The sequence below is a fragment of the Vitis vinifera genome, chromosome 1, assembly GCF_030704535.1.
Source record: "Vitis vinifera cultivar Pinot Noir 40024 chromosome 1, ASM3070453v1".
In the NCBI taxonomy this organism is placed as follows: domain Eukaryota; kingdom Viridiplantae; phylum Streptophyta; class Magnoliopsida; order Vitales; family Vitaceae; genus Vitis; species Vitis vinifera.
Genome location: NC_081805.1, coordinates 2791951 through 2806745, shown reverse-complemented (window position 1 = coordinate 2806745; position 14795 = coordinate 2791951). Strand labels below are relative to the sequence as shown.

At 39.8% G+C, this 14795-nt stretch overlaps 1 protein-coding gene across 2 annotated transcripts in view; it reads right to left on the bottom strand.

The window, feature by feature from the left end:
• Window positions 1–14795, bottom strand: part of LOC100259509 (mediator of RNA polymerase II transcription subunit 25) — a 71450-nt gene that overhangs the window by 30038 nt on the left and 26617 nt on the right. For both annotated transcript variants that reach the window (XM_002278809.5, XM_059737975.1), the window contains exons 5-6: window positions 5707–5916; window positions 5546–5611 (exon numbers count right to left, since the gene is read on the bottom strand). In XM_002278809.5, coding sequence (XP_002278845.1) covers window positions 5546–5611; window positions 5707–5916 — 276 coding nt within the window. The remainder of the gene's footprint in view (window positions 1–5545; window positions 5612–5706; window positions 5917–14795) is intronic.

The window sequence follows — 14795 nt, the reverse complement described above, 5'->3', positions numbered from 1 at the left end:
GGAAACCAAAGCCACAGTTTGACAGAGATGGCAGAGCACACGTGGCTGCCAACTCTGAGAGCACATCTGTTCCCGAGCCGAGTCCATTCAACAAAGAGCAGATGGAGATGCTACAGAAATTATTAAGCCAAGTTGGCAGTGGCAGTACTACCGGTGTAGCCTTCACTGCTAATCGAGGAGGAATGAGGCCGTGGATAGTAGACACAGGTGCTTCTGATCACATGACAGGAGATGCTACCATTCTTCAAAATTACAAGCCAAGTAATGGTCATTCATCCGTCCATATTGCTGATGGTTCAAAGTCAAAAATTGCCGGGATAGGTTCTATAAAACTTACTAAAGACTTATATCTTGACTCTGTCCTCCATGTTCCAAACTTGGATTGTAATCTTTTGTCCATTAGCAAATTGGTTCATGATCTCCAATGTGTTACTAAATTCTATCCAAACTTGTGTGTTTTTCAGGACTTGAAATCGGGGAAGATGATTGGCAGTGCTGAACTGTGTTCCGGGCTCTACCTCCTTTCATGTGGCCAATTCTCAAACCAAGTCTCTCAAGCAAGTTGCGTCCAGTCTCAGAGTATGTCAGAGTCTTTCAATTCTGTGTCAAATTCTAAGGTCAATAAAGATAGTGAGATTATAATGTTACACTATCGCCTTGGTCATCCTAGCTTTGTTTACCTTGCAAAATTGTTTCCCAAATTATTTATCAATAAAAATCCAGCATCTTATCACTGTGAAATTTGTCAGTTTGCAAAGCATACTCGAACAGTATATCCTCAAATCCCATACAAACCTTCGACTGTTTTCTCTCTAGTACATAGTGATGTGTGGGGTCCCTCCCGGATAAAAAATATTTCTGGCACTCGATGGTTTGTGACATTCGTTGATGATCATACTCGGGTAACATGGGTTTTCCTTATGAAAGAAAAGTCAGAGGTTGGGCACATTTTTCAAACCTTCAATCTTATGGTTCAAAATCAATTCAATTCCAAAATACAAGTCCTCAAGTCAGATAATGCAAAGGAATACTTTACTAGTAGTCTCAGTACTTATCTTCAAAATCATGGCATTATCCACATAAGTTCTTGCGTTGACACCCCACAACAAAATGGGGTGGCCGAACGCAAGAATAGACATCTCTTGGAGGTTGCCCGGTGCCTTATGTTTTCCTCTAATGTTCCAAATTATTTCTGGGGGGAAGCTATTCTCACAGCTACCTATTTGATTAACCGTATGCCATCCAGAGTGCTTACCTTTCAATCCCCACGTCAACTTTTCTTAAAACAGTTTCCTCACACCCATGCCGCCTCTTCTGATTTACCACTCAAAGTATTTGGTTGTACGGCATTCGTTCATGTGTATCCTCAAAATCGTAGCAAATTTGCTCCTCGAGCAAATAAGTGCATTTTTCTAGGGTATTCTCCAACCCAAAAAGGGTACAAATGCTATTCTCCAACCAACAAAAGATTTTACACCACCATGGACGTCTCTTTCTTTGAACATGTCTTCTTCTATCCCAAATCTCATGTTCAGGGGGAGAGCATGAATGAACATCAAGTTTGGGAGTCTTTTCTTGAGGGTGTACCTTCTTTTCACTCAGAGTCACCAAATCCTTCCCAATTCGCGCCCACTGAGTTGTCCACACCCATGCCGCCATCAGTTCAGCCAGCCCAGCACACAAATGTTCCTTCTCCCGTGACCATCCAGTCTCCCATGCCTATTCAACCTATAGCCCCACAACTTGCTAATGAGAACTTACAAGTTTACATCAGGAGGAGGAAAAGACAAGAATTAGAGCACGGATCACAGTCAACATGTGGCCAATATATTGACTCCAATTCAAGTCTTCCTGAAGAGAACATAGGTGAGGATAGGGCTGGAGAGGTGTTAATTCCCAGCATTGATGATTCTACTTTGCCAATTGCATTGAGGAAGGGTGTTAGGAGATGTACAGATCATCCAATTGGGAATTATGTTACGTATGAAGGGTTATCACCATCTTACAGAGCATTTGCTACTTCTCTTGATGATACTCAGGTTCCCAACACAATACAAGAGGCATTAAAAATTTCAGAATGGAAGAAGGCAGTACAAGATGAGATTAATGCACTTGAGAAGAATGGGACGTGGACTATCACAGATTTGCCAGTTGGGAAGAGGCCTGTGGGGTGCAAGTGGATTTTCACCATAAAATACAAAGCAGATGGATCAGTCGAAAGATTCAAGGCTCGTTTGGTAGCTAGAGGGTTTACACAATCCTATGGGATAGACTATCAGGAGACTTTTGCTCCTGTTGCAAAACTGAACACTATCAGGATCCTTCTCTCATTGGCTGTCAATCAAGATTGGTGCTTGCAACAACTGGACATAAAAAATGTGTTTCTAAATGGGGACCTAGAAGAGGAAGTCTACATGGAAATACCACCTGGTTTCGAAGAAAGTATGGCAAAGAATCAGGTTTGCAAACTCCAAAAATCCTTGTACGGCCTTAAACAATCTCCTCGAGCCTGGTTTGATAGATTCACAAAAGCAGTCCTGAAGCTGGGCTACAAACAAGGTCAGGCTGATCATACTCTATTTGTCAAGAAGTCTCATGCCGGGAAATTGGCCATATTGATAGTCTATGTCGATGATATTATTCTATCTGGAAATGATATGGGGGAGTTACAGAATTTGAAGAAGTATTTGTCAGAAGAGTTTGAAGTTAAAGACCTTGGAAATTTGAAATATTTCCTTGGTATGGAAGTGGCTAGATCAAGGAAGGGAATCGTAGTCTCTCAAAGAAAATACATACTCGATCTTCTTAAGGAGACCGGTATGCTTGGATGCAAACCAATTGATACTCCTATGGATAGTCAGAAGAAACTTGGTATCGAGAAAGAAAGTACACCGGTAGACAGGGGGAGATATCAGCGGCTTGTCGGGCGCTTGATTTATCTCTCACACACTCGGCCAGATATTGGCTTTGCAGTGAGTGCTGTAAGTCAATTCATGCACAGCCCCACTGAGGAACACATGGAAGCAGTCTACAGGATTCTTAGATATTTAAAAATGACACCAGGGAAAGGCCTATTCTTCAGAAAGACAGAGAACCGTGACATTGAAGTATACTCAGATGCGGATTGGGCAGGAAACATCATTGACAGGCGGTCCACTTCCGGATATTGTTCTTTTGTCTGGGGAAATCTTATTACCTGGAGGAGTAAGAAGCAATCAGTTGTAGCCAGAAGTAGTGCAGAAGCTGAGTACAGAGCTCTTGCACAGGGAATCTGTGAAGGGATTTGGATAAAAAGGGTTCTTAGTGAACTGGGACAAACGAGTTCATCTCCAATTCTGATGATGTGTGATAATCAGGCAGCTATAAGCATAGCAAAGAACCCCGTGCATCATGACAGGACCAAGCATGTTGAGATTGACAGACACTTTATCACAGAGAAGGTGACTAGTGAGACGGTCAAATTAAACTATGTTCCTACCAAGCACCAAACCGCAGACATCCTCACCAAAGCTTTACCTAGGCCTAACTTCGAAGACTTAACTTGCAAGCTGGGATTATATGATATATATTCTCCAGCTTGAGGGGGAGTGTTGAAATAATGCCAAAGTTAGGACTTTAATTTAGGAATAAAAAAGGAGAGATCATTTAGGATATTTCCTTATGATTTAGTTTCCTAATTTTAGGAGAGAATTAAGCTAGATTGATTTTTTCTTATTCAGTCATTTGTGTATATATATGTGTATGGTGTGTACCGATTAATATCAATAAAGGAGTTCAGAAATTCTTCAGTTCTATTTAGAATTAAGTAAAAAAACAAACACCACCTAAATGTCATATAAGTAATAACTCTAGAGAGAGAAATCAAACCAAATGTCCAAGGTCCATTACTTTTTTATTAATAAATCAGGCATTTGATTAATAAGTCAAGCATTTTAGGATACAAATACAAACTAGGCACCACATGAAGGAACTGTCTGGAAACAACATCATAGAAGGCTTACTCATAATTAAAAATCTAGCCTTAGCCCCATAAGTATATACAACAAAATTGTGTAAATTCCCCAATGATTTTCAATTACTAATATTATGACTAGTGATCCTAAACATTAGGGAAGACTTATGCTATGTTTGGTTCCAGAAAAGTATAAACAAACAAAAAAAATGCTAAAAAAAATTATTTTCTCATGTTTAATTGTACTATGAAAAATACAAACTAAAATCATATATAATTTAAATTAGTTAGAAAACTTATGCATCTTCAAATATTAAATTTTTATATAAAATTGTTAAAATAAGTTAAATGAGTTTGAGGTAATATACAAAAATAATTTATTGACTTTAAATCTATTTTCTATTTTCCTTCACTTTTTTTTTCCTTCTACTTTTCATCTTTCTTTTCTTTCCTTTGTATTTTCCCTCAAATTTTATGAGAACCAAACAAAACCTTACTCTTTATTTTTGTGAATAAAGATGTACAACGCTTTGGATATAATATAAGGGACAAACTCTCCTTCACATGTCAGGTTGATAAGGATTATACTCTTCATTGGGTTCCAACCAAAGGTTTTAAAAATGAAATTATAACCTATGCATTCCAAAAAAACAAGGCTAGATGTTGACAACATGTCAAACCATTTCTTTTATTTTATTTTCTTTTTTCTTCTTTCTTTTCTTTTATTTCTTGATCAAGTAAATCAAGGGAGTGCCTTAGTGTGTGTGGTTGGGGATTGGAGGTTGGGTTGGGGAGTTGGGGGAGGGTAAGGGTGGGTTGGGTTGGGTTGGGGTGTGAACAGGATGGGTGCACCAAGGGGAAAGGGTAACGTCTATTTAGGGTCAAGTTGAAAGCACTGAGCATAAGAAAACAGGCATAAATATTTGAAAAGGTAAGTCACAAAAGGATAAATGTACTTTCCAAATGTTTGGCATTATGCCATCATTTGTGTGCTTAAAGCATGATCTAGAATAGTCTAATAATACAAGTCACAAGACTCACAACCCTTTCCAACATTCCCTCCTGCATCAACATTCTTTGAGGACTGATTTTTAAACTTATTTTTTTATCAAAAACAAAACCAATTCATTTCTATTAAATAGAAAGGTCAAGAAGGAAGTGCAATCCTTCTATGGTATACGAAATATGATCAAGAACAAAGAGAAAAGCTCCACAGAGAAAAGAAATATGAGTTGCACACTTGAGGAAGAAACAAAAAGAACTCCAAAAAAAAACCAAATATTTACTAATTACAATTCAAGGAGGCAAAATATCACCTACAAAAAGACTGATTTGTAATATTGCCGGTGTATGGTATGACCATCATACAGTATAACCATATAAAGCTATGAATCTGTTATTAGAACTTAATTATCATAGTCCGAGATCGCACCCAATGTTGAACAAAGCTCAAGAAAGTAATTTGTAAAATAAATATAAGTTCACATTGTGCTATGGGTACAGTTTTTACAAGAGAAATAGCAGCAATACAAACAAGTAATATTTTTCTTTGATGGATAGCACAAATAAATAATAAGCAGAACCAAATCTTACCGCATTATAAATTGATTTTAGTTTCGGAAGCTGTTTTGGACAAATGACTGACAAAGAAACAGAGCACTGCAAGGAAAGAGAAGGAAAGGCAACTGGTGACATGCAAGAAGCCAAAGAGAATGTCATCAGTAAAGTAGGAAAATAAAACCCTATATGACCACCTGAGCAAATGATTTAGCAACTGCCTCTGCATCAGAAAGACGACTTTCTGTTTGTGATTCAATGCTCTCATTCTGTTCCATGTTTTGCATTTGTGGTTGATAAACTGGTGTGGGCAAGGGATAAGGGTTATTTGCAGCTACTAGAATGCAATGTCGTTGTCCATCCACATTTTGTTGGGTTTGGCTTCCATTTGCAGCAACAGAGAACATCTGAACCATGCAAGAGAAAAATGGTAAACATTGGCTTAACATGTTCATAAGAAACATGGCTGCCAATGCCAAGCAGCTTATGTGCTTTATTGTTGTGGAGATCCTAGGATAAAACTGTTGAAATCAAAGTAAATTCTTTGTTGAGGAGATCCAAGATGGTCTCAATCTCATTACATCATTTTATGCTCGACATGGTTGTCTCTGCTTTAGAATAGGTAAACCAGTCATAAGTTTAACCAAAATCTCAATACTACATGATTATACCAAAAGCATAATAAATCATGTTGACATAATACATAAACATTTAAAACGGTGGCCTTTTAGATATTCCAAAACATGAAATCATTGCCAGTTTTCCATTGCATTTGAAGAAAGATCTGCCCTTCACAGAAACTGTAGATTTGACATGATCATGAATCATGATATAGTAATTTCATTTTCATGTTTTAGCATACACATGAGAACAAGAAATGCATAAAAACTGCAACCATCATTTTTTTTTTGATAGGCAAAAGAAAATTTTATTAAAAACACCAATCAAAAAGGTAGGACCCAACACATAAAAGGTATACAAAGAACACTAAAAGGCCAGAAATAGAAAAGGTAAATATATTAGTGCAACCCACCCAATCCACAAAATCTATCATGGATGGGCAACCATGCTCCCACACAAAATCATAACCAAAGAAAGAACATTCAGATAAAAGAATCTCTTAGTGATTGAATCAACCACTCCAAGCTTTCAGAAGTTTTTTGGTTTCCTTCCCACCAAATAATTCAGTAAAACAGAACAGACTAACCTCTATGCCTTTCTTCCATTTTTCCCAACAAAACCCCTGTGCCCTCATAAAAGCACCTCTTCCACAGTATAAGGCAGAACCAGTACCAGATTAAAAAGTGAAAATAATAAGTGCAATAAACAATGCGCTACACAATAGTGAAGGACATGATTGGTTGATTCCTCATCACTCTTGCACAATCAAGAGTGAATAGCTAGAGCCCAACCTCTTCGTTTTGGCTAGTGTAAAGTCATAGTTTTTTTTCCCAAACCAAAAACTCACCTTTGGAAAGAATCTAAAAACCTCAAACTTCTTGGACTAAAAAGGGACCTTGAGAAACCAATTTCAAAGAACTATAATAGGATTTGCAGAGAACAAATTGGGGACCCATACATGCCCATTGCCTACTAATATAAGTAAGTGAGTTAGGAGAAAGCCAAGTTCCAATTATCCTCTTGCTTATGCCTTTTTTCATTTATTCACTTTGATGTTTGATGTTCTTTTAGTGATGAAGGTTGAAGAGTTTGAAGTGGAGAAAAAGTCCTTCCAAGTAAAGTTTGAAGGTTCCAATGGGAGAACTTGGATTTCAACAACAAAAAGGAGTCGAGGGTTTGTTGTCTCAATAGGATTTGGAAAGGAGGAGGTGGAATGGTTGACGGAGCATTTGAAGAAAGCTGTGGAGTTGGAGGCTTCCAGGGGATTTATGAGAAAGATTAGGGGTAAGACTAGGACTCACTTGATGGAGATTTGTTTCAATAATAGAGGGCGTTTCATGAAAATCACAGAATTTGTCACAAAAAGGAAACCATTAATCCTTGTCGTTCCTAAGGGTGTTAAAGGCAATGGATGGGAAGCCCTTAGGATGGCGATTTCTTCAGTGCAAGTTTATTCTGATCAAGCTGGAAGAGTTTCAAAGGAGACGTTTGAAGATGCTCAGGCGAGTAAGGACATTTACAAAGGATGTTGGTCTTACGCAAAAGTGGTTGCAGAGGATGGACCTAGGAATGGAACTCGGTTGTCAGTTGGAAAATGGGCTAGAGCTGTTGTGAATGCAAAGAAAAAGCTCAAGATTGGGTTCACGTAGGAAAAGCTATTGCGAGAATGATGGGTACGAAAGGAATGGTGTCTGTAACCCCCATTTCCGCTTTCAAGGGGTGTTTCTTTGTGGATTTTGTAAGGAGTACTGAATGGTTCCAAGACCAGGGAAGATTATTAGTGAGAGGAAGGTCTATTCTCCTGAGGAGATGGTCGCCAAGAGAAAACATGGTTGTTGTTGGAAAATTCAAAAGGGGTTGGTTAGAACTAAAAGGCCTTCCTTTTCACTTGTGGGATGAAGATCAGTTGAAATTCATTATGAAGAAGTGGGGGAGGGTAACGAAGGTGGCACGGGAATCTTTGAACCTTGTAGACTTGTCGAAGGTGAAGCTGTGGGTGGAGATGCTTCCAAATGTCATGCTACCAGCGCTGCTAAAGGTAGAAGATGGGGCCTAGACATTCACAGTCACAGTTATAGTCACCGAAGAAGATGAAGATGACGACATTTTCTGGTCTAAGTCAACCCGTAGCAGGGACAAGTTGTTGAAAGCGGGAGGTTGCGTCTCCCAGTGGTCAAAGAATGCAGAGGGGCTACGCGGTAGCACTAAGGATGATGAGTGCTATAGTAGGAGGCTTCTTCCCTGGTCACGTTTTCGGTTTTCAAGTTCAAATTTGGCGTCCAAAAGGGAGAATGGCTAGGGAGGGAGTCTTCTGGGCCCAGAGGAAGGAATCATTAATGGGCCCAATAAGACCTTGGCCCAACCTGTTAGGGCCCAGATAGGGTTGAAAAATAGTGGGCTTCCTGCTGGTCCAGTGGTTATTCAAGCCCACGAGACCGTAGCGCTGTCGTCTTCAACGTCCCAGCGCGCAGGATCTTCTACAAAGGTGGCCCCACTGTTTTCACGGTCTCAAGGTCCAGTTGAAGTTAGGGCCGGTGGGGACGAGGCTTTCTCTGAAGATGATGGTTGGGCCTTTGAGAGAAAGGCCCAGTCTCTTCCCAACCCTAGCCCACCTTCAGCCACAATCGTGGGTTGTATATTAAAAGGCCCGTCGTGGTTGGGCCAAAGAAAATGAGGAACGAAGACCTCTATTAAGAAGGGTTTGTTTCGAAGGGAAGAAGATGATGCAAGGAGAAAAGGAAAAGCTCCTGAGGTTCAGACGAGAGGCTCTAAGCAGAAGGAAGAGAAGGTTGTTTCAAAGAAACTGTGGACTACCCTTTTTCATCCAAGTTTCGATCGCTGACAAGGACTTCAGAGTCGCAACGAGCCTCTTTTCCTCGGGAAGACATCGTCAGTTAGCAAAGTTAGACTATTGGAAGAGGATTCCGGGACGGGATCTCAGCTAGAACGAGGATTCAGAGCGAGTCCTCTCTTTCACTGTCAATCGGCAAGGAATCGAAAGTAGTGTTTGGGGAAAGGGACCTCGTCATCAAGAGGCGAAGCGGCTTTGCGCAATCCCCATTTTGAAGAAGACAAAGAAGGTTCTTTGGGCCAAGTGGGGTCCGATCTTCGAGATTCATCAGTCACGGATTCACCTTCTAGTCCAGAAATCAGAGGTAAAGGGCTCAACTTTGAGGGGATTTGTGAAATGTCGGGAGTGGAAAACTTGGAGGTAAGCCTGTATTCACCTTTTCAGCCACCCGAGTATTCTTCTATCCCTTCTTATGGTTTGGCACTTCCTTTGCCGAGTCCCTCCGGTCCATATCTTCCTAGTTCAGTCTCTCTTTCTCAGCCTCCCATGGAAAATCGAGTAATTTCTGATTTTTTTCCTAAAAAAGACGTTGTTGGCACTTTTTATCAAAAATATGTTGGCATTCCTGTCCGTGGTGAGGAGGAGACCCAGTTGGTGTTATCAAACCAGATGTCTTAAATAGAACACTTTTGATAACCCATTTTTTTGTTTCTTTTGAGACCCTTAAAAATATAAACAATTTTGTTCGTTCTTTTAAAACTGTTAGAACTAGAAAACACTTGTTTTTAAATTTTCGAATTCTTTTTTCAAGTTCTTTCAAAATGGGTTTAAAAAAGGAAGGTCGTTTTCGGGGAGAACCAAAAGGCAGATCAGTTTCCATTCCCCAAACTGTTAAAAAACAAAAAATTTTTACTTTATCTTTCATTGAATCTTTATCAAGGGACCTTTCTTGAGGTTTGTGCCAAGGTTTCAGACAGAAAGGAAATAGGATCTTTATTTGAATACCGTCTCTTAACCAGTTTGAGTGTTTTAACCCCAGTAAGTCTAAACTCAGCTTGTCTAAGGAGGTATCTAACCTGGTTACAGGTAGCCAGGGTGATATTATGGTCTCGGGTGAGTTCCATATAGATGGCATGTCCCCCAGGAAAATGGCTAAAGTGCGTGAGGTTTTAAGTTCTCTGGAAATTAAGGTTTATTCCAGGACGAAGAACAGATGGTCCACAGGAATTTGAGATCTGTTGGAACTGGTTTGGTGGTTAGGGTCTGTGAGTTTCTCCATGAAAATTATCAATTGGAATACTAGGGGCTTAGGATCAAGGAATAAGAGAAGGGTGGTTAAAGATTTTCTAAGCTCAAAGAATCTGGATGTTGTGATGATTCAGGAAACAAAAAAGATGAAGTGTGATAGAAGGTTTGTGGGTAGTGTCTGGACGGTCAGAAATAAGGATTGGGCTGCTATTCCGGCGTGCGGGGCTTCAGGTGGGATTTTGATTATTTGGGACTCGAAAAAACTGCATAGTGAGGAGGTGGTAATAGGATCCTTCTCGGTCTCAGTCAAGTTTGATTTGGTAGGATGCGGATCTTTTTGGATATCCACAGTTTATGACCCAAACAGCCCATCACTTAGGAAGGACTTTTGAGTGGAGCTTTTAGACATTTTTGGCCTATCTTTTCCGTTATGGTGCGTGGGCGGTGATTTTAATGTCATAAGGAGAAGTTCAGAAAAATTGGGTGATTCTAGTTTAACTTCAAGCATGAAAGACTTTGATAGTTTTATAAGAGAATGTGAATTGCTTGATCCACCTTTATGGAACGCATCATTCACTTGGTCAAACATGCAAGAGTCTCCCGTGTGTAAGAGATTAGATCGTTTCCTTGAATCAAATGAGTGGGGGCATCTCTTTCCCCAAGGCCTTCAAGAAGTTCTTCCTAGAAGGACTTCGGATCATTGGCCGATTGTTTTGGATACCAACCCGTTCAAGTGGGGCCCAACACCTTTTAGGTTTGAGAATATGTGGTTGCAACATCCTAGTTTCAAGGAGAACTTTAGAAATTGGTGGAGAGGTTTTCAAGGAAATGGGTGGGAAGGTCACAAGTTCATGAGGAGATTACAATTTGTTAAAGCCAATTTGAAAGAGTGGAATAAGGTTTCTTTTAGAGAGTTAAATGAAAGGAAAAAAAACATCCTCAATGATTTAGCCAACCTTGATGCCATTGAGCAAGTAGGGGGTCTCACTTCTGATCTTTTAGTTCAAAGCGCCTTAAGAAAGGGGGAGCTAGAGGAATTAATTTTAAGGGAAGAAATTCATTGGAGACAAAAAGTTAGGGTGAAATGGGTTAAGGAAGGGGATTGTAACTCAAAGTTTTTTCATAAAGTGGCTAATGGCAGGCGAAATAGGAAATTTATCAAGGTGTTGGAGAATGAAAGTGGCCTAGTATTGAATAATGCTAAGAGTATCACATAGGAGATTTTACTTTACTTTGAAAAGCTCTACGCGAGTCCTACTGGAGAGTCTTGGAGTATTGAAGGTTTAGATTGGTCCCCTATATCGGAAGAGAGTGCGTCTAGGTTGGACTCCCCTTTCACTGAAGAAGAGATTTCTAAGGCCATTTTTCAGTTGGATAGGGATAAGGCGTCGGGGCCTGATGGCTTTACCATTACAGTATTTCAAGATTGTTGGGATGTGATCAAGGAGGATTTAGTGAGAATGTTTGCAGAGTTTCATAGAAGCAGGATTATCAATCAAAGCACTAATGCCTTTTTCATAGTTCTGTTACCCAAAAAAAATTTGACAAAGAAAATCTCAGACTTTAAACCCATTAGCCTGATCACTAGTCTCTACAATATAATAGTCAAAGTGCTTTCAGGGCATCTAAGAGGGGTACTACATGACACCATAAATTCTACTCAAGGCGCTTTTATTCAAGAGAGACAAATTTTGGATGTGGTTCTCAGAGCCAATGAGATAGTGGATGAGAAAAGACGATCAGGAGAGGAAGGAGTCGTCTTCAAAATTGACTTTGAAAAGGCTTATGATCATGTGAGTTGGGATTTTTTGGATCACGTGTTGGAGAAGAAGGGGTCCAGTCCTAAATGGAGGAAATGGACGAGTGGTTGTTTGTCCTCAGTATCTTATGCAGTCTTGGTGAATGGAAACAATAAAGGGTGGGTTAAGGCTTCTAGAGGCTTAAGACAGGGCGACCCTTTGTCCCCTTTTTTGTTTACTTTAGTCCCAGATGTACTGAGCAAGATGCTATTGAGAGCAGAGGAAAGAAATTTGTTTGAGGGTTTCAGGGTGGGCAGGAACAGAACTAGGGTGACCCATTTGCAATTCGCAGATGATACCATTTTCTTTTCTAACGCTAGGGAGGAAGATTTGCAGACTCTCAAGAGTCTTTTGTTAGTGTTTGGGCATATTTTTGGGCTCAAGGTCAACCTGAACAAGAGTAATATTTATGGCATCAATCTTGATCAGAATCATCTTTCTAGGTTGGCTGAGTTGCTTGATTGCAAGGTTTCTGGTTGGCCTATACTCTATCTGGGTCTCCTTTTGGGAGGGAATCCCAAGGCCTGTGGCTTTTAGAATCCAATGATTGAGAGAATCTCAAGAAGATTAGATGGGTGGCAAAAGGCTTATTTATCTTTTGGAAGAAGGATAACTCTTATCCAATCTTGCCTCACCTACATGCCCTGTTACTTCCTCTCTTTATTTAAGATACCTGCTTCTGTGGCTGCAAAAATTGAGAGGTTGCAAAGGGATTTTTTATGGTCAGGGATTGAGGAAGGTAAAAGAGATCATCTAGTTAGTTAGGATGTAGTGTGTAATCCGAAGGCAAAAGGGGGATTGGGATTTGGGAAGATTTCTCTAAGGAATCTCACTCTCTTAGGGAAATGGTTGTGGAGGTACCCTAGAGAGGGTTCAGCTCTATGGCATCAAGTCATCTTAAGCATTTATGGTTCTCACTCTAATGGTTGGGATGCTAACACTTTAATCAAATGGTCACATCGTTGTCCTTGGAAGGCTATTGTACAAGTCTTTGAGGAGTTTTCCATGTTTACTCGATTTGTGGTAGGAAATAAGGAAATAATTTGATTCTGGGAAGATTTGTGGTGGGGGGACCAATCTTTGGGATCCCAATATCCAAGACTATTTAGAGTAGTCTTGGATAAAAATATTCCTATCTCTTCAATTCTCGGTCCTAATCGTCCTTTCTCTTGGAACTTTAATTTTCGCCGTAACCTTTCAGATTCTGAGATAGAAGATTTAGAAGGCCTCATGCGATTCTATCACCTTCGGTTTCAGATACCATATCCTAACCTTTATCTTCTTCAGGGCTTTTTTCAGTCAAATCTTTCTTTCTAGCCTTATCCCATTTTTCTGGTTCTCCTCCGGTTTTTTCTTTTAAGTTCGTGTGGAATTCTCAAGTCCCTTTCAAAGTGAAGTACTTTGTCTGGTTAGTGGCACACAAGAAGGTAAATACTAATGACATGCTACAATTGAGAAGACCCTACAAAGCTTTTAGCCCTGATATTTGTATTCTATGCATGACGTATGGGGAATCCGCAAATCATTATTTCCTACATTGCTCTTTGACGATGGGGATGTGGCACAGATTATTTCAATTAGCCAAGATGGATTAGGTCCCCCCGATGAGCATCTTTGACATGATGTCTATCAAATTTAATGGATTTGGTTCATCTAAGAAGGGGAGGGGGATAGTTTTGTGGCAAGCTGCAAGCATCGCTTTAATTTGGGTTGTGTGGCGGGAAAGAATCACGAGGATTTTTTAGAATAAAGCAAGGAATTCAAAGAATCTTTGGGATTCTATTTTTTTCCTTGCTTCTCTTTGGGCTTTCTGCTCCAAGGTTTTTAAGGGGACTCCCCTTAATGTGATACAACTTGACTGGTTAGCGGTGTGTAATTCCCAAGGATTAGTCTAATCTAGAGTGCTAGCTTGTTTTTCGATGTACTTTCTTGTTTTTGTTTACTTGTAGTTTAGTTTTCTTTGGTGGGAGGATTTCTCATCCTTCTCTTGTACTTTTTTCGTTCAATATATCTCTTTGTCGTTTCCTATCAAAAAAAAATAATAGGATTTGTAGAGAAACTTCCATCCTAATTAAATCTCAAACCAACCTGTACTTACAATCTCTTCAAATCATCGTGTCTTGAATCAGTCACTTCCACCATTCCTACCTTTCAATCTTGAAATTTTCCATTAAAAAAAAAAAGTGGGCAAAGGCAGCGGGCAAGGGGTTAGGGGGCTTGGGGGGTGGTGTTATGGACCTCCAATGCCTAACAACACCCACTTCCTTCCAAACTTCCACTGGCCAAGCATCCTTAGAATTGGCAATGCAGTACAAGGGAAGATAAGAGGAACTCAAAATAGAATCACCACATCACAAGCCATGCCAAATATGTTTTCATCTCTACTTCAAATCCAGTCCGCATGAAACTCTATCCACACTCTACTAATGGTTTTCCACAATTCCACCCTTTACTCTTCCCTCCCTTCACAAGAACACCACCCACACATCCCTAAGATAATCTGTCTCCACAACCTATTGCTCTTCACAACGAACCTCCAACACTATTTTCTAAAAAGGGACTTGTTGAGAAAAGATAAGTTTCTAATGCCTAAGCCACCCCTACTCTTACCCAAGCAAACAATCAACCAATTTACTAAATGAAGTTTCTTCTCCATGGACCACTCCTCTAAAGGATACCCCTTTGAATTTTTTCTTAGCTTAAACATAAGCTTCTTGGAATGACAAAAAGGGACATGAAGTAGATAGTCAAGCAAGACAGCATACTCTTTAGAAAGGTTAATCTTCCACACTTAGAGAGATACTGCCATTTCAAAAAAAGCAACATC